At 43.1% G+C, this 20,633-nt stretch overlaps 1 protein-coding gene across 1 annotated transcript in view; it reads left to right on the top strand.

The window, feature by feature from the left end:
• The window catches only part of HKDC1 (hexokinase domain containing 1), a 43,011-nt gene extending 29,084 nt beyond the window's left edge, over positions 1-13,927 (top strand). Inside the window, exons 13-18 of the mRNA XM_078077638.1 lie at positions 943-1,038; positions 1,215-1,314; positions 2,726-2,909; positions 4,917-5,072; positions 9,612-9,845; positions 13,009-13,927. Coding sequence (XP_077933764.1) covers positions 943-1,038; positions 1,215-1,314; positions 2,726-2,909; positions 4,917-5,072; positions 9,612-9,845; positions 13,009-13,156 — 918 coding nt within the window. The 3' untranslated portion in view covers positions 13,157-13,927. The remainder of the gene's footprint in view (positions 1-942; positions 1,039-1,214; positions 1,315-2,725; positions 2,910-4,916; positions 5,073-9,611; positions 9,846-13,008) is intronic.
• Positions 13,928-20,633: the final 6,706 nt, after the last annotated feature.

Raw genomic sequence — 20,633 nt, 5'->3', positions numbered from 1 at the left:
CCGGGCCTAGACGCCCCAGCGTGACCAGCCCTCACCCCACCCCCGGCCCTAGGCTGTGGATTCTGAGGCTAGACTAACTCCTGCCTCCGGCTAAGAATGTAATCTTGGGCTTTCTTTTAAAAAAAATGAAAAATACTTTTTCTCAGTATTATAAAAATTATACATGTGAACTTTGGGAAAACTAGAAAATATGGACACACAAAAAGGAAAGACTAAAAGGCACCCATAATCTTGCACCCAGAAAGAACCCTGTCAACTTCCTGGTGTGGGCATTGTTGCACACCTTTTTCTGCATATGAGTGTGTATGTGTGTGTGTGTGTGTGCACGTGTGCGTGTGTCTGTGTGGTTTTTAAAAGAATAATGTCTGTATTTGTTTAATTTGTGTTCACTTTACAGTGTATGGTGAACATCTTTCTCTAAGAGTCAATGTTCTCTGACAGCCTGATTTTTTTTTTTTTAAAGATTTTATTTATTTATTTGAGAGAGAGAGCACGAGCAGGGGGAAGAGACAGAGGGAGAGGGAGAAACAGACTTCCTGGTGAGCAGGGAGCCCGATGCAGGACTCGATCCCAAGACCCTGAGATCATGACCTGAGCCGAAGGCAGACGCTTAACCGACTGAGCCACCCAGGCGTCCCTGACAGCCTGATTTTTTATAACTGTTTAACATTTCCTGTATCGATGCACAAGATAATAGATCTATATCATTGGAACGATAGGCTGCCTCTAGTTTTTCATTGTGGAACCATGCTTTGATGGACGTGTTGTAGCTTTTATCTTTCATCACATCTTAATCTGTCCTTGGCCGAATTAGACATAGAATCACTATGATCCAGGCCCAGTGACTAGCAGCCGACCACAGCACTTTGCATCTCTTTGATGTTGAGGTAGCGTAGTGGTCCCAGCAAACTATTGCTCAAATAAATTTCTCCTTTCTTTCAGGGAACACTCATTGAGTGGACCAAAGGCTTCAAGGCCACTGATTGTGAAGGGGAAGACATGGTGGACATGCTCAGGGAAGCCATCAAGAGGAGAAATGTATGTTATGGTGTTGAGGCTCATGACCAACCTTGCACCTTCTCCCAGGCCCCTTTGCTCTGCCATCCTGTGCCCATTCCTATGGCTCTGGTCTCTGCCCCCCTTGGGCTGATATGCCCCGCCTGAGCCTGTTTGGCATGCACATCCTACTTATAGTATGGCTACTCCCTTTGCAGGAGTTTGACCTGGACATAGTTGCAGTTGTAAATGACACAGTGGGGACCATGATGACCTGTGGCTATGAAGATCCTAATTGTGAGATTGGCCTGATTGCAGGTAAGTGGTCAGGCATGTCCCATTAGCCTACTCCTGTCTGATCTTTTGATGGTTTCCTTTTCACATAGTGTGGGGCCGGGGGTGGGGGTGGGGTTGGGTGGAGCATTGTTCCATTACACAGAGCTTCTAAAGCCAGTTTTGTCCAAGGCAGAGATTAAGTTAAGATTAGGATTCCAGGTCTCCTAATTTCTAAATTTTTACTTCATATCTTTCTCCTTAAGGGTCCTAAGCCAACGTTGTCCTTTTGTTGAGGAAGGAGAATAGCGTAGAAAGAGGGGTTTTCAAATTAGGGCCTTAGGGTAGATTATCCAGACTGGAAAGAGACCACTGTTGTTTTGGGGCTGATTTTCATCAGCTCCAATGTACACCTCCTCTGTTAACTGACCTCTTCTGGCTGTGGGTGTGCAGGATGGGGGAGAGTTGGAAAGAAACCTAGAAGGGAAGGGAGTGGCCTGACACGTGATATAGGCATTTAAGGGGCTTTGGGGAGAATTCTGGCAGTGATTAAGGGCAAGGGTGGATTTCAGGGGGCTGACTCTCTAATTGGTGAGGGGATGGGTAGGATTTGAACAGGTGAAGATGGAGATGAGCATTCCAAGGGACAGGCACAGGTTAGTAATGACAGAATCTGGGAAAGTTGTTCCAGTTGGCTGTCTGGGCTTCCCGATGGTGAGCAGGGGATAGAACAAGGAGATGGGGATATAGTGAGACACCTCCAATGCCAACTAAGAGGTTTCATCTCACTGTAGCTCTTACCTGCTTTGTGACAATGGACAGGTTACTTACTCTGCCTGGGCTTGAGTTTCCTCATCTGTTGGGGGGGCGGGGCTAGGATTAGGAGGGCAAAGGGGTGAGATTTGTTTGATTGCATATAATAGTTGCCTGGACTGTTGCACTGAGAATAGTTCTGAGACCAGGTCAGGGGCAAAGGAGAAAGAAAGTGGCCTACAGATACCAATGTTTACCTCTCCAAGACTAGATAATTCCTCATGGTCCCTTCTAGCTCTGGTTGCTAACTGTGACTACTTGGGAGCCCATCTTGTGTACCTGTAGCTTAACAGTAATGGTGAGGATGAGGATGTAATGTGATGGTGATGTAATGTGATGGTGGTGACGAGGAGGGGGAGGATGGTGTTCTCTCAGGCACCACTTACTATGTGGAGGAAGCATCTCACTGTTTTCTTTAGAACAAGCCTATAAGGCAGGTATTATTTCCTTTTTACAGAAGAAGAAATTGGACCTCTAAAAGATGAGATACTTGTCTATGGTCCCCTAGTTACGAGTGTAAAGCTGGAATTCACACCCAGTCATACCTGACTTCAAGCCTAAATTTCTCTCCGCTGCCCCCCTCTGCCTCTTTAGGACCTGGTGATGTTTTTGAAGTCTAAAGTCCCTCCATGCTTCCTTTTAGGAACAGGCAGCAACATGTGCTACATGGAGGAGATGAGGAACATTGAACTGGTGGAAGGGGACGAAGGGAAGATGTGCATTAACACGGAGTGGGGAGCATTTGGAGATAACGGCTGCATAGACGACATCTGGACCCGATATGACAAGAAGGTGGATGAGGGGTCCTTGAACCCTGGCAAACAGAGGTGAGGAGGGTGGATGTGTATATTTATGTGGTTGTGCAGTGTATGACTTTATCAGATCAGGGGGGTACTATATTCATATCATAGCTGCTATAGCTTTGTATTTTTATTACTATTCCCCATCAGAGGTCAGTGAAGTGTCTTATTGGAACAAAAGCAAAATACAGGACAAGTTTCCAAGAAGTAGAAAGAAGGGGTGGCTTTTTCTAATCACCATAAGGTACCATAAGGTCCAGTGGTGGCTTTGGAAGTGATTTAGACATGGTCACCAAGTTTATTCACTGTGGGCCAAGTGTCACAGAGCAGGGGCATGCTGACTTAGTGGGCCCTCTCGGGATGGGCTGCTAGTAGATCCAGTTTAGAGGTCAACATCCTCAGCCTTTCAAGGTCTGGCTACCAGGTTGGTGACCTCTGTTGTTCTGGGGGTGGGGAAGTGTGAGCAGGTGGTGGATGGGAGTACTGGTTCTCAACCATGATGTCATGTCCCATCATGGGTCACAGTCACTGGGGAGGTGGATTCTAATTACCAGCCATACTACTAAAAATACTGAAATCAATGAATGATTCTTTAAAAAAAAATTGAGTACATTTTCACTTGTGTTCTCATCTAGCTTCTTGAGTCAAAGAGAAAGGGGTAGGTAGAGATAGAGTTAGCATGCTAGGAATTGATAATTAACTCAGGCCCATCCATGACAGCAGGTGTTGGCAAACTTTTTCTTTAAAGGACCAGATTGTAAATGCTTTACTATCAGGCCATATGGTCTTTGTCACAATGAAACTCAGTGTCTTAGTATATAAAATAAGATGAAAATATAGATTTATCATGATGATGATATCCCAGTGGCGAAGTTGAACAGATAGGAAATGTAATGGGATATGTGGGCCACAGATGCCTTGGTAACTGTGGAACCAACAATCCTGTACAGGAAGATACCTGGGCAAGGCCAGGACCAGCCTTAATGGTCCTTGGTCTTCCTTTGACACTAGCCTTCATAGCTGGAAGGAAGGTGAGTTGTGGGAAGCCCAGCTGAACTAGGGGTTGCTCCAAAAAAGAAGGGACCTTATCTCTGAATCCCAAGTTGGGGCATTCGAGCATCATGGCTCTTCTCAAGGGGTAAGTGCCTTCTGACTTAGTTTTGTGTCTGAATCCATTGGAGGCTCACATTTTTAGAGTGAGAGTTTAAGGGGGCAACACATTTGAGTTTGCTTCGCTGTCACTATTATTTGAGTATTGGTTCCTTAGACTGCTGAGGTCCTGAGCAGTAAAGCGAATACAGGTCCAGCACACAAGTCTCAGACACAGCTTCCCACTTGACCTCCAGGCCTTGGTGGTCCAGCTCCTCATCACTGTTAGTAACGCTGTCTCTCATGCCCGTGCACAGTGCCTGCTCAGTGCCTGCTGGTTACAAAGTCCCTTTTCCTCTTGCTCCTTCCCTCGTGGAGCTCACAGCCTGGTAGAAAGGGGGGCTTGGCTCCCTTCCAACATGTTTAAAGAACCCCTGGTGTGTGCGGTTTAAGTAGAGTATTTCATGAAGCAGCATCTCTAATGGAACAGATTTCTTCAATTACAAAGCCAAGGGGAATCTAGTAAACCAGATTTATAATACAAAGCCAAGGAGAACTGGCTTTGGGACCTGGAAAGGGACTCGCTTTTGCTCAGTGACCGCTGTGTACCAGATGCTGGCCTCCCGACACTCTTGTGAGATCAAGCTTTTGCTCTCTGTTTTATGAATGATGGCTCACTGTGCTCGCTCATGCGTCCAGTACGGGGCATCGCTGGGACCTGGCTTCTTCCCGGTCAACAGGGCTCCAAAGACTGGCTGTCCCATATCGCACAGACTTCTGCATTGCATTTCTCTGGGCCTACTACCCACTCTGAACCACTCCAGCCAGGCAGCTGTTGGATGCCAGTGGTATGCCATCCATACCCAGACCCAAGGTCCTTTTGTGAGCCACTCACCAGTGCTGATTTTCCTGCTTGTGTCAACCTTATCCCTATTCTCCAAACAGATACGAGAAAATGACCAGTGGGATGTACCTGGGGGAGATTGTGCGGCAGATCCTGATTGACCTGACCAAGCAGGGTCTCCTCTTCCGCGGGCAGATTTCAGAGCGTCTCCGGACCAGGGGCATCTTTGAAACCAAGTTCCTGTCCCAGATTGAAAGGTGATGTGGGATCACGTTCACCTGCTCAGTGTGAGAGGCCCTGACTGGGATGTGCTACTGTCAGGCTGGGGTCCAGCAGACTTGGGATTTAGAAATAAAAACAGTAAGAGCCTGGCTGGGCAAGGGGTTTCCTCCTAGAGCTGCTCTGTCTCTCTAGCTGCATCAGGGACCACAGCACACAGCTGAAGGGCCAGCCGCGTGCCTGAGCCCTGAGCTTCCTAAACTGTTACACGGGAGTGAGCTTCGGCTAAAAAATGATCCTCTTTTGTTTCTGAAAAGATGATGTGTCCATAATATGAAAGAAAACTCTTTTAAAAAATCACCCATTTGGTCATGATTAAATATAACTGTTTTGATTTTTGCATATTACCTTTCAAGTTTTTAAATGTGTGTAAACATAATTGCAATCATACCACACATATCATTCTATATATTATTTACTTAGTGTTTGTACATGACAATTTTCAGTTATAATTCTGAAATAATTACGAAAATTTTAAAAATATATAAGAGTAGAGGGAATGGTAAAATGAATCTAATATTTGCATCACCACCTTCAACAATGATCAACTCACAGCCAAACTCAGTCCGTTAATATACTCCTGCTTTTCCCACCCCCAAACTGGATTGATTTGAAACAAATCTCACATTTTATGTCACTTTATCTATAAATATTTTAAAATGTATTTCTAAAATATTAGTTCTTTGAAAAAACCATAACCTTCTACTCCTGAAACCAATATTACACTATATGTTAACTAACTAGAATTTAAATAAAAAATTGAAACAACACAAAACAAACAAAAAATCCTTAAAAACAAGTAATAAAAAACCCATAACCATATACTATCATCACATCCAAAATAGCTAATGATAAACCTTAATCTCAAAATATCCTGCCAGTGTTTCTATTTTCCAAATTGCCTAAAAATAATGGTTTTTGTTTGCATCCATATCCAAACAAGGTCCATAAAGTGCAGTTGGTTGATATGTCTTTTAAAAATCTCTTTTAATGTATAGACTTCTCTTGTTTCCCCTTGGAATATATTTGATGAAGAAACTGTCATTGTATCCTAGAAGTTTCCTGTGTTCTAGATTTTGCTGATTACAGCATTTAGCATTTTCCTCTCCCTTGTATTTCTTGCAAACTCACAGGAAGACCCAGATGCCTGGTTAGATTCACTATTGAAGTTTGGACAAGAATATTTCATAGGTGGCATTGAATTGTCTGTCTGTCTGTCTTTTATGATCTTAGCAGTCATTGATGCTCATTGCTTAGATCTGTGATTCTAAAATGATGACAAGTTAATACTAACACTCCTACATTTTCTAGCTGGAATACTTCTAGAAAGAGAAACTTCCCCATCTCAACTCTTTGGTGTAATTATCATTTTAAATGGCTGCCTAATGTTACATTATATTGCTATACTGTAATTTACTAAACTTTCCCTTTACTTATTTATTTATTTTAAAGATTTTCTTTATTTATTTGACAGAGAGAGACACAGCGAGAGAGGGAACATAAGCAGGGGGGAGTGGGAGAGAGAGAAGCAGGCTCCCTGCTGAGCAGGGAGCCCGATATGGGCCTTGATCCCAGGACCCTGAGATCATGACCTGAGCCAAAGGCAGGTGCTTAACGACTGAGCCACCCAGGCACCCCTAAACTTTCCCTTTAGTATAAGATATCTAGCTTGTAATTTATGGATTTCCGCAATTCTGTGTAACACCACTGTATTTCTTTTTTGTGTTATCATTCGCATCTCACAGATTATTTCCTTAGGAGTAGAAGCGTTTGGTTAAAAGAAGTATTTCCCTAAGGACACACTTTTAAAAATATAGTTCCAGTTTCCACCACTAGTTATGTACAAACATGTCAGTTTCACTGCTTTTCCTACCAGCACTGGTTCTATCAGAAGTTTGGTATTTGGAATTTCTGTCAATTTGCATTCATTCAGTTAATTTTACTGGTCTTTATGGCCAGCCAAAAATCACTTTGGGAGAAAAGGAAAACTCTTTAGAAGTGAAAGCAGTGTCCTTAATGAGAGAGGTCAGATGGACTGTTGCAGAACAGATCTTGCCGTCTAAGGAGATGGTGGTCGAATCAGTAGCAGCAGCGGCAATTTTGTGTTTTTGAGATGTTGTTCAGCAGATGTCCAGCATCCTTTTTGTCTGGCTTCAACCCATTAGATTCAAAAGTGTAAGTTAAAAGTCATCACCTTTGATGACCAGAGGGATCCTCTTTTGCTGTGGGAGCAAATGGTTTCTTCCTCAAATGGACTATCTTTGCCTTGCCTTTTTTTTTTTTTTTTGCCTGAATAAAAAGGAAGATGTTCTTGGACAAGAATAAGTTAGCAGGACCTATATGCCTCCAGAAATATTTGCTTCTGCCGCACAAAAGGTGTCTGCTTTGGCTGCTTTGATTTCCTGTTTCGAGGTATTTTATTTTTAAACTTCATGGAATAAAAAGAAAATCATATCCAATGTCCTGCCAGTTGGGAATGGGAGGTGCTATGCTGACTGTGGCCCATTTCAAAGCACATTGTCCAATGGATGCAACAGGGATTCCTGGGGGGAATCCTGGGCTTCTACAGTCTCCAAGCCTGAGTTTAAGATTGCTTGTGCTGTGTGACCTGAGGCAAGTCGCATTACCTCTCTGGATGACAATTTCTTTTTTTTTTTTTAAGATTTTATTTATTTATTTGACAGGGAGAGACACAGTGAGAGAGTGAGAAGGAACATAAGCAGGGGCAGAGGGAGAGGGAGAAGCAGGCTTCCCACTGAGCAGGGAGCCCGATGTGGGGCTCGACCCCAGGACCCTGGGATCATGACCTGATCCGAAGGCAGACGCTTAACGACTGAGCCACCCAGGCACCCCTGGATGACAATTTCTTTCCTTATAGAAGATAAATGCTCTACTGTTTAACCCCAGTGATTGACCCAAGGGTCGAGCAGGGGAATGTACGTCAAAGAACTAGGTAAACTGTGATGGGCTAGACTGTGGAAGGAATTTCAGGTTTTATTATTTTACATACTGAAAAAAAATCCACTTTTTTCCATCCTATACAAATATTACTCATTCATAAGCAAAAGGAAGGGGCACCTGGCTGGCTCAGTTGGAAGAGAATATGACTCTTGATCTCGGAGTTGTGAGTTCAAGCCCCAAGTTGGGTGTAGAGATTATTTTTTTTTTAAGATTTTATTTATTTATTTGAGAGAGACAGAGAGAGAGAACATGAACAGAGAGAGGGAGAAGAAGATTCCCCACTGAGCAAGGAGCCCGATGCGGGGCTCGATCTCAGAACCCTGAGATCATGACCTGAGCTGAAGGCAGACGCTTAGTCTACTGAGCCACCCAGGTGTCCTGGGTGTAGAGATTACTTAAATTAAAAAAAAAAAAAAAGGCAAAAGGAAGAAAATAAGAACTACCAGTAATCCTACCAGCATCTGAACAGATTTCCTTCTGCTCTGATTTTTTTTTTCTGCACAAAGACAAACATTCAAAAACAAAAACGAACCAAGATCATATGGCACATAGTATTTTATTATCTATTTTTTTAACTTATATGTCATGAACATTTGCCATAGCATTAACCATTGTCACTCAAGCTCATTGTTAGGGTCTACAAAGGATTATATTCTCTGACTACACCACCATTTACCTGCTGAATCCACTGTTTAGCCAGACAGGTTATTTCTCAGTTTTTCTCCCTTAATAACATTCTTCTTCCCTATGTATTCCTTGAGACAGTCAAGGATATAATTTTACCTTGTTTAGCTTGGAAGCCAGAGCTCTAGGAGTTCACTGGGAGATAATCAGGGTCTAGACTCGAGGCCAGCCTGTCCCCATGGCAGGTGCTTCTCTGTTTTGTGCTTATGTGCTTATGGTCCTGTGTGTGGGTTCCTGTTCACTGAGGTGCTGATTGTATTTTGTTTACTAATTTATTCACTTCCCCATTGAATGTACACAGCCCTATGCGGGTTACTATTGAGAATACAGCCTTACCCTCAAAGAGCATGTAGTCTAGTTGGGAAGAGAAAACAGAAAATCAGAAAAATTAAGTAGAAAGACAGTTGGCCTCCAGGTGAACAGGGCCAGAGTAATGGGAGCTGGCATGCACAGGGGAGAGGATAGACTTGGTGTGAGAAGGCATGTGCTTGAATCCCTGCTCTCTGCTGTCTGTGGGTAGGTCTCTAGCAACTCTGAACCTCAGATTCATCTTCTGAAAACGTACACCCGATGTGTTGGTTGCTGAATCTAAGAATAGCTTCTAGTGAGATAATAGGTTTGAACACGCCTAACACTAGAGGGGCCACACTTTATTTTTTAAAGATGGTGGGACTTCTGGGGGTGGGGGGGGAGTCTCAGGCTTCCTTGAGTCCCAGCTGCTGTGGCATTCTGCTCTAACGCAGCCATTGCCTGGATCATTTTTTTCCTCCTTCCGCCTAAGGCATCTAGGGATGTGGGGGCTGTGAGGCACGCGGAGCAGGGTCCAGGGCCCCAGGAAGCAGGTCCTGACGTCCTGCTCTGCTTGCCCGCAGCGATCGGCTGGCCCTCCTCCAGGTCAGGAGGATCCTGCAGCAGCTCGGCCTGGACAGCACGTGTGAGGACAGCATTGTGGTGAAGGAGGTGTGCGGAGCCGTGTCCCGGCGGGCAGCCCAGCTCTACGGCGCCGGCCTGGCCGCTGTCGTGGAGAAGAGGAGGCAAGACCAGGGGCTGGAGTACCTGAAGATCACCGTGGGAGTGGACGGCACCCTGTACAAGCTACACCCGCAGTGAGTGCCCCAGAGAGGCCCCCACTGCATCTAACAGACGAGCTGGGAGCCCGCGTGGCTCTCTTTCCTAGTGGGTAGGACGTGGGAGTGCTCGCCATCCTCTCTGAACCCCATGCTCCTCAAGGCAGTAGTCATCTCTACCTCGTAGGGCTGAGTAAGTGCTCAACAAATACAAGTGATTAGTACTAAGTACTCCCATCTGACCTCACAGGGAGGTAATGAGAACTGAATATTTTGCACAGCACAGAGCATTTGTCAAGTGTGAACTGGTTATAACTTTCTTAGCTCAGAGTCAGTGGACAGAAGGATTAATGTGAGTTTGAATCCTGGCTCCATCACTTAGAGCCTGGGCGGTTCAGTCATTAAGCGTCTGCCTTCGGCTCGGGTCATGATCCCGGGGTCCTGGGATCGAGCCCCTCATTGGGCTCCCTGCTCAGCGGGGAGCCTGCTTCTCCCTCTCCCACTCCCCCTGCTTGTGTTCCCTCTCTTGCTGTCTCTCTCTCTCTCTCTGTCAAATAAATAAATAAAATCTTAAAAAAAAAAAAGAAGCTGGAAGGCCTAGGGCCAGTTTCTTACCCTCTCTGAGCCTCAGTTCTTTTTTTTTTTTTTTTAAAGATTTTATTTATTTATTTGACAGAGAGAGACACAGCGAGAGAGGGAACACAAGCAGGGGGAGTGGGAGAGGGAGAAGCAGGCTTCCCGCTGAGCAGGGAGCCCGATGTGGGGCTCGATCCCAGGACCCTGAGATCACGACCTGAGCCGAAGGCAGACGCTTAACGGCTGAGCCGCCCAGACACCCCTGAACCTCAGTTCTTAATCTGTAAAATGATGACAAAAATCTTACCTACCTCATAGGTTGTTGTGAGGACGAAGTTAAACAGTATCTGTAGAGTGCGTGGCATGTCACAAAAAAGTCAACATTAAAGCTGAGCCACCCAGGCGCCCCTATTTAATGTTTAACATTTTGTTTTGGTGAAGAGGAAAAGTATTAACAAGTTCATAAAAATTTCCAATCACACTGAAACATATACACGAATATACTGTTGTAATCCTGGATCGTTAGCTCTTCCTGTGATGATGACTAATTTATCCAAAATAAGGGACTGGTATCTTTTCTTGTTTTTCCCCTTAGAATCACTTATTTATTTATTTATTTTTACATTTGTCTCATTTGTTTTATTAATGAAAAAATGACAAAGGAAATTAAATTTTTTATTTTATTATGTTATGTTAATCACCATACATTACATCATTAGTTTTTCATGTAGTGTTCCATGATTCATTGTTTGTGCATAACACCCAGTGCTCCATGCAGAACGTGCCCTCTTTAATACCCATCACCAGGCTAACCCATCCTCCCACCCCCCGCCCCTCTAGAACCCTCAGTTTGTTTCTCAGAGTCCATCGTCTCTCATGGTTCGTCTCCCCCTCCGATTTCCCCCCCCTTCATTTTTCTCTTCCTACTCTCTTCTTTTTTTTTTTTTAACATATAATGTATTATTTGTTTCAGAGGTACAGGTCTGTGATTCAACAGTCTTACACAATTCACAGCGCTCACCATAGCACATACCCTCCCCAGTGTCCCATCACCCAGCCACCCCAACCATCCCACCCCCCACCACTCCAGTTAAAAATTTTTTTTTAAACCTGAATTTTCTGATCTGTGCTGTCTTCTGTCAACTCTTAACTACTTTCCTAGAATCATATAGACTTTTAAAATCTTAATTCATAACTTATTGACCAGAAAGCATCCCATGGCCAATCTAACCACCAAGGTCAATGTGCCGAAAGGCAGGGTTTTGGACCTACTTAGTAACCAGCACTTCACACTGCTTTCCCTCTGTCACCCACATCTGCGCCCTAACACTTTAAGGCTTATCTGTATTTTAAAATTAAAGGAAATAGGCCAATCTTATCAAAAGAGAGTATATGCTTAATGTTGAGATTTTAGGTATAAGAGAATTGGGATTATAGAAATAAAAATGGATGTAGAAACAGAACTTCTTGTCCTCTCAAATGAGACCCCCTGGATAAACATCTTTATTTAAGTTGGTCCATTGTGCTGGGATTGTTTATGAAGTGATATATACTATGGAGTGTAGAGTTGAAGAACTCTAATTCTAGCAAAATTAGTTAAAGAATATTTTCACTACTTTGGTTCCAGAAGAATCACTTATTTCTTTTTTTTTTTTTTAATTTTTTTTTTTTTTTTTTAAGATTTTATTTATTTGCAAGAGAGAGAATGAGAGACAGAGAGCATGAGAGGGAGGAGGGTCAGAGGGAGAAGCAGACTCCCTGCTGAGCAGGGAGCCCGATGCGGGACTCGATCCCAGGACTCCAGGATCATGACCTGAGCCGAAGGCAGTCGCTTAACCAACTGAGCCACCCAGGCGCCCAAGAATCACTTCTTTCTGATGTGGTCCCTACAAGCCTCTCTCTTGAACCAAAACTTGACCAAGGGACAAAAACCAAGTGATCATTTCTTTTTCTTTTTCTTTTTTTAAAGATTTTATTTATTTATTTATTTATTTATTTATTTATTTATTTATTTATTTATGAGAGAGAGTGAGCCAGCAGGGGGGAGGAGCTGAGGGAGAGGGAGAGGGATGTGGGATTTGATCTCATGAACCTGAGACCATGACCTGAGCCGAAATCAAGAGTTGGATATTTCACCGACTGAGCCACCCAGGCGCCCCCTAATAATTGTTTTTAAACTGTTACTTAAGGGTGCCTGGGGCTCAGTCGTTAAGCGTCTGCCTTTGGCTCAGGTCATGAGTCCAGGCTCCTGGGATCGAGCCCCGCGTCGGACTCCCTGCTTCTCCCTCTCCATCTGCTGGCCGCTCCCTCTACTTGTGCTCATTCTCTCACTGTCAAATAAATAAAATCTTTAAAAAAAAAAAAAACCCAAACCCCCCAAAAAACTGTTATTTATTACACTTTGACTATATGTATATTCTGTATATAAAACACCTAGAATAGTCTTTGGCATTAGTAGCTGCTCAATAAAAGGTACAATTAAAACAGCTCGTTAGCAAGCAGTATAGGAAGCCGTTCTACAGCCTGGAGAAGCAAGCTGGAAGGAACAAACTAGATTGGAATCATTCATAAATATGTTGATCCCATATGTAAGTGCTGATGATGTTTCTCTTTCTCTCTCTCATAGCTTTTCTCGGATATTACAGGAAACTGTGAAAGAACTAGCACCTCGATGTGATGTGACGCTCATGCTGTCCGAAGATGGGAGTGGAAAGGGAGCCGCTCTGATCACTGCTGTGGCCAAGAGGTTACAGCAGGCCCAGAAGGAGGACTAGGACCCCCCTCGGGCTTGGGCCCCATGTGCCTTGGATACTGGCTTGCCTTTCCTCCGGCAGATGCGTTGGTCAGGGACCAGAGGCAAGCTTCTAGCTGACTTCACATTCTGGATGGCCGAAAGAGAACCCCGGGTTCTCGGGTACTCCTAGCATTTGGTTACTCGGTGTTTTTTCAGGGGCATTAAATGATATTTCTGATTCGCATATTTGGGCCAGAGATGGGCCAACTTGTAAAATCAAAGCATTTGGGCCTGAGATCCCCTTTTAGCAAATTTTCAGTTGAGGCCGGAGCTGCTAGTTCTCTATGGCTTTGGGTCCTGTGGCTGTTGCCCATGTGGCCTGGCTGGCTGGCTCCCCACCGGGGAGCTTCAGCCATTGCTTGTAGTAGATTGGGTCCTCACCTGTGGATGCACATTTGAGAAGGATAGGGATTCATGTAATAAACTGGAGATCTAATCTAACTTGTCCTTAACTCATCATGCTGACCTGGAACATGGAAAGAGAATAAAGACTTGGGAGTATCAGCCCCAGGATGAAGAAGGTTGGCTGCCAGGCAGCCCTGCAGAAATCCTTTCATGCTTAAAGTGAGTTATGTCAGCACCTGTAGGATTTTGTTGCTCAGTATTGCATGTGTGATGGGGAGGGGTGCCGTGTGGGGCACCTGTTTTCATTTTACATGTGGTTTGTGTTGCTACTGTGGGTAGTTGTTTTAAGGACTGTTAGGTATATGAAATCCAGTAAATGAATAAAAAATATTTGATTTCCTAAGAATCTTTGCATGAGGTATCAATATTTCATTTGGGAGGCTCGCTTGCTAACTTCATGCTCCGCTGGTGGAATAAGGGACACTGAAGTTTCTGAGAGCATCCCTCTAGCCCAGACTTCTTCCCAACAGGGGGAAATATATGGAATATCTTCTATAATACCTTTAACAGTTTATCCAAATCTCATTTGAACGAATACTTCTCGTGCCTGGGCATTTACCACATGGTCCTACAGCCCTTGCTTTTGAACAGCTAAAGTTGGCTGGAGGTCCTTTTGATTTCCAAGCTGACTTCTACCTCACTGGAACTCAGCCGTCCCCACCAGTCCCATTAGTCTGCATTCTAGCCTCCAGAACTAAGTGGAGTTGACCTGTCCCTGACCATTTCCCCACTGGATGTCCTTGCTTTTTCTCAACCTCCCCCCCACCCATTAATTCGAACCACCTGTGACTTCCTACCTCATCACAGAGGTGCCCGTATGTGTTTCTCATCTAGCCTAGGAGACTGAAAGCTCTTTGTTAAATACATTTTTGTATTGCTCCAGTGAACCCAGGAAGATGCTGTTCTTATTAAACACTTACTAGATGGAGGCATGATTGAAAAATGAAGTGTTCCAAGAAAATTTCTTTGGAAAATGTAGAGGCCATTATCATGGGCTACAGACTGAAGAGAATAATATCCCAGATCATCCAGGCTGATTTTATTTTGATTTATGTACTTAATTCCTAGTGATAATTGTCACCATTTGTTGAAGCAGGATGTTCAGACAGACAGAATGGAGGAGGCTGAAGGAGGGTTAGAGAGGCCAGCTGGGGCTGAGGACAGATGAGGGAGCTGAGGTTCCCTAGGAAATATTTTTTCATACATTCAGTGAACATATAGAGAGATACTTCTGTGGGTGGGGCCTAGATTTACCAAAATGAATTTTTTTTTTTTCGTATTTTAAGGTTATACCTCTCTGGGGAGATGTTGTATGGATTTATTGAATTTATCTTTTTATATTTTGAAGTTATACTTTTGGGAAATCTTCCACCTTATCTGATTTTGTCTTCATCAACCCCAAACCTTGTTGCCCTTGTTATCTCTCCCCAGTTCTCTGTTTCCTTGGTAAGACACACCCAGCCCCCCAATCCCTTTTCCTCCTGCTTCTGATGGGAGTCTCTGCCTTCGCCCTCCCGCCTGGATGGGTGATCTGGCCCAGAGATGCAGGCACTTGGACCATTACATTGTCCCACATCTGGTGCCTCACCACATATTTGGCAGGTTTGAGGAGCTCATCCAGCTCTCGGCTCTTACCAGAAAAAGAACCCCCAAGGTATCTAGGCAACCTTGCACATTCTGACTAATTAAGAGCATCATAGAATCTTTGAATCAGAACGGAAGTGCTGAGAGGGCACACATTCATCTTGCTGTCTTTGGACAGGCCAGCCCCTGAAACACCAGGGGCAATGGAAGGCTAACTTCTCCTCAAAGTTTACTAGGCAAGACCAGCAGCCACACCAACAAGGTAAATCATCCTCATGTGGACCCGACTTTTCCTCTTAGGAGGGGCATCTTAGTCTACATTTCTACCCTGTGGTTAGTTTCTCCCAGTAACCTTTTGGCTAAAAAGAGCTGATAGATTTAAGAACTAGGTTTTCCCCATGACTCTGACTCTCCAGAAGAAGTGACCTTATTCCCATTTGTCTGTCTTCAGAAATCTTGTGTATTCTTCTTCCCATTAGCTGGAATGGGGGCTCTGTGAGAATAAGGACTTGGATCTCATCTTTCCTATTTTCCCCAAAGCCTACCACAGTGACTGGCATTGAATAGCCATTAGATAATTCTCTAAATGGATGAATGAATGAATGAATGAATGAATGTTCAAACAAGTATGTGAATGAATTTATTGCTCTCCCTTGAATCTCTTCATTCTTTAGCCTCCCCCAATGGGACCTGAGCCTTATACACATGAGATACTCTATAAAAGATCGTTCAGTGAATGCCAAGCCCTGTTCTAGGCACCGAGGACCCAAAGGAATAGAAGGTAGCACTCCTGCTTTATTAGAATTCACATGCTAGCAAGGAAGGAAAGACATATAAATACCTGCAATACAATATGGTAAACAGGAACAAGAGGAGAACACAATTCCTGACCACGTGCTTCGTCATTTAGATCAGGAACTCTCAGCCTGTGTGGGAGTATATATGTGTATGCGTGTGTGTACATGTGCACCATAAACCCCTTTGGCAATCGTGCAGAGCCTACAGATCCTTTCTCATAATGCTTCTTTTTTTAAAGATTTATTTATTAGAGAGAAAGAGAGTGTGAGCATGGTGGGGGGAGGGGCAGAGGGAGAGGGAGAGAGAATCTTTTTTTTTAAAAAAAGATTTTATTTATTCATTTGAGAGAGACAGAGAGAGCACAAGCAGGGGGAGAGGCAGAGGGAGAAGCAGACTCCCCACCGAGCTAGGAACCCAAAGTGGGACGCAATCCCAGGACCCCAGGATCATGACCTGCACCGAAGGCAGATGCCGAACCATCTGAGCCACCCAGGTGTCCCTGGGAGAGAGAGAGTCTTAAGCAGACTCTGTGCTGAGCGTGGAGCCTGATGTGGGGCTCAATCTCATGACCCGGAGATCACGACCTGAGCCAAAATTGAGAGTCAGCTGCCCAACCAACTCTGCCACCCAGGCGCCCCACATAATGCTTCTAAATGCCTAAAATATGTAGGGGTACAAGGGAAGCCAATGGTATTGAATTACAATTATTAAAGTAACATATGTGCTTATTTTTTATTGCACTGTAATAAGATCCAGCAGGAACCTGATAACAACCATAATTCTGAAATCCTGATGAGTATAAACAGTATTTTGAGACATTTGCAACCACAGTGCAGACATGAAAATGTCCATGGTTTCTCCTGGAGACAGAGTCCCAGGGGCTGCTGCCAGTACTGTGGTTTGTCGTCTGCATCCAAAATGGAAGGAAATGCCAAATTTCAATTAGAGGTGATTGAAAAGAAGTCCCAAAGAAGCTTAGGGACTCCCCATTTTGGGGGTCTTTCCTATGGGGGCTTAGGTTAATAATCCCTGACTGAAATGTCCTACTAGACCTGGTACTTAATTAGGGAAAGCATCTTAGATGGCAGAGAGGCAGTGTGGTTTGGACTCAGAAAGAATCAGGCATGCTATTCAACCTTTCTGAGCTGCAATTTCCTCACATATAACAGCTAACAAGGTTATGCCAACTACACAAGCTAAATACGTGGACACGGGGATAAGCTATGAGCCACTTGTACACATGTGAGGTAGTTGTGTTATGGTGGTTGCTATATTGTTAGGGGGCCTGTCTTATTGGTGTGATCACCTTGAACATCAACCTAAAAGTCCTTCCAAGCTGATTGCCCAGATATGCAGATGGGTAAAGAATGGCAATTGAGAGAAATGCGTTTCTCACAACCCCTTCCTTCCACCTCCACTGTCTTGATATATTCCCTCTTGTACTATTTCACAGTTGAAACTCCTCGTGAACCATATTTTGTTAGAGGAAGGATGGGACTTGGGCCAAGTCAGGGATGATAGAGGGATCTGGTAGCTCATATTTGGGGTGAACTAAGAGGGTCAATTAGAGTAGAAGAGTTGAATTCCTTTCTGTTCCAGCCAGGGAAAGAATGATGCTGGTGAGAAAATGAAATCTTCCAGTTTTGTTTTGTTTTAATATATAAGAAAGAAAGAGAGATAGCAAGAAAGGTAGGTTATTGATAATTTAGGGAATCAGAATGGTTTGGGGGATTGACCTAAAAAGCAGGGATGCATTAACAGCACAGGGACAATTCCAGGGGGGGCATTTACATCACTGTCTGTATGTGACCCAGTTCCTGCCGAGTCACCTCTGTGACAGTCTAGAGTGGCCTTTCACAAAGTCAGCCAGTCTGGAGTCATTCTTTCCTCTAATACTCAAATAAAATGGTTCATATCCCACATGCTGCAGAGAGGACTGTCTCCTGCACTCACATTTCAACACTCCTGAATGAAAGGCTTACATCTTCCAGTTACTCCTCTTATTCCTGCCTCCAGTAAACTGCTTCCACTCATCTCAGTCGATGTCACAATTCCTGCAGGGGTTGCCATTCTCTCTCTCTCTGTTTCGTCTGATGTACAGAACTGTCCCTTCCTCTTGGATTCCCCAAACACCATTAACTCAAGGCTAGTGTTTGGAACAGACTGAACTAAAGGCTTGGAGACTGTGGAACAGGGACTACTTCACAGAATAGGAAACAACTTAAATATGAATATTAGATATCAAATTTCTATGACTGTCTCCACCCCAGAGAATTTTTCACTGGCCGTCATTCTCCATAGGCTCTGCTGGTTACATGGATTATGGATTCTCCCCAATTCCTCTGCAAGCTTCTTTCTCATATCCTTCTCTTCTATGAATTCTGGACTCTTTCCATAAAATGAAAAATTCCTAATGTTCTGTTTCATAGAGCTGATGACTCTTCTACAGTCTCTAACCCTACGCCAGCCCAGGGGACCTCACCTTTCCCAGCCAAAAAGTTCCCATTGAGGTATTTGAATAAAAAGAGGGATTTTCTCTCTAAAAGGAATTATTCTGTTCTCTTACAGTCAAGCTACAGCGAACTTTTTTCCTTGACATGCAGCAAACTGCCAATATTTCAAGCTATGATATCGTTAACACAATCAAGATAATAAACATATCACTGCCAAAAGTTTCCTTGTGACCCTTTGTAATACCTCCTTTCTGCCCTGTTTCTCTTTCCTTTTACTCAGTTAACTACTGAGTTGCTTTCTGTTTTGATATAATTTAGTTTGCATTTTTTAGAATTTTATATAAATGGAAGCATATAGTTGGTATACTTTTTAAATCTGGCTTTCTTCACTCAGTATACTTACTTTGAGACTCATTCATGTTGATGCAAGTATCGATTTCATTCCTTTTATTGCTGACTATTCCATTATATCGATATACCACAGTTTGTTTATCCATTCATCTATTCATGGATATTTGGGTTGTTTCCAGTTTTGGGTTATTACAAATAAGACAGCTATGAGCATTGTATACAAGTCTTCGTTTGGATATATACTTTCATTTCTCTTGGGTAAATACCTAGGAGTGGAATAGCTAGGTCATTGAATTAAATTTTTAGGCAAAAGCCAAACTATTTTCCGAAGTAGTTGAACCATTTTATACTCCCATCAGTAGTATATGAGACTTTGAGTTTTTCCACATCTTTGTCAACACTTGGATTGGTTGGTCTTTTTAATTTTAGACATTCTAATAGGTATATAGTGGTATATAATTGTGGTTTTAATTTGTATTTCCCTGATATTTAACATTTCTTCATATATTTATGGAACAAATGTTTTCCTTCTTCTAAGAAATGTTTTAGTCATGGCTTTTGCCTATTTTTAAGTTGAGCTCTTTGTTCCTTTTTATTGATTTGTAGGAGTTCTTTATATATTATGGATCTAGTCCTTTGTCAGTTTTAGGCATTACAAATATCTTCTCATTTTTTCATTTTCTTTAAGGTTTTGATGAACATAGTTCTTAATATTGTCAAAATTCTTAATCTTTTTTTAAAAGTTAGCATTTTTTGGGGGGGCACCTGGGTGGCTCAGTTGGTCAAACATTTAACTCTTGATTTTATCTCAGGTCATGATCTCAGGGTCATGGGATCAAGCCCTATGTCGGGCTCTGTGCTCAGCCCGGAGTTTGCTTGTCCCTCTCCCTCTGCTCCTGCCCTCGCTCGTTCACTCTCTCTCTTAAAGAAATAAAATCTTTAAAAACGTTTGCATTTTTTGTTTCTTAACCAATCTTTCTTTACCCTCAAGGTCAGAAGGATTTTCAACAATATTGTCCTCTAAAAACATTTAAAGTTTTGCTTTTGAGGAGCACCTGGGTGGCTCAGTCAGTTAAGCAGCTGCCTTCGGCTCAGGTCATAATCTCAGGGGTCCTGGGATCAAGCACCGAGTCAGCTCCCTGATCACTGGGGAGTCTGCTTCTCTCTCTCCCTCTGCCCCTACCCTTGCTTATGCTCTGTCTCTGTCTCTCAAAAAAATAAATAAATAAAATCTTAAAAAAAAAAAAAGTTTTACTTTTGAGGGGTGCCTGGCTGGCTCAGTTGGTGGAGCATGTGACTCTTGATCTCAGGGTTGTGGGTTCAAACCCCATGTTGGGTGTAGATATTACTTAAAAAAAATAAAATGATAAAGTTTTGCTTTTGACATTTGTTCTTAATCCAAGTGGAGATGATTTTTACATATGGATAATTTACAAGCCAATTTTATTTTTCCCCCTTTAGGTAACTAGTTTTACAAGTTCTGTTTCTTAAATAGTTTCTCCTTCACCATTGACATAACATGCAAGCTTCTTAAATTCCACAAAAAACAAAATTCAAAAAAGCCTTTTGATAATTGTATTGATCTTGCATTGCATCTGTAGATTAATTTGGGGAGAGTGATCTCTTTAAGATATTAATTCTTCCTAGCCATTAACATGGCTTGTCTCTCCATTAATTTAGGCCTTTCCTAATGTTTTCCAAAAAGCTTTGTAATTTCCTACATAGATCTTCCACACTTTTGTTCTTAGATTTATTCCTAAGTAGTATATAGTTTTGCGATAGTTTTGTGATACAGTTTTGTGATTAAAAATTCAGTCCTTTAGAAAAAGTTTTAGTTCCTAATTGTCTGGTTGCTAATGCAAAGAA

This window comes from Halichoerus grypus, chromosome 7, assembly GCF_964656455.1.
Source record: "Halichoerus grypus chromosome 7, mHalGry1.hap1.1, whole genome shotgun sequence".
Lineage (NCBI taxonomy): Eukaryota > Metazoa > Chordata > Mammalia > Carnivora > Phocidae > Halichoerus > Halichoerus grypus.
This window is presented reverse-complemented; position numbering and strand designations above follow the sequence as displayed.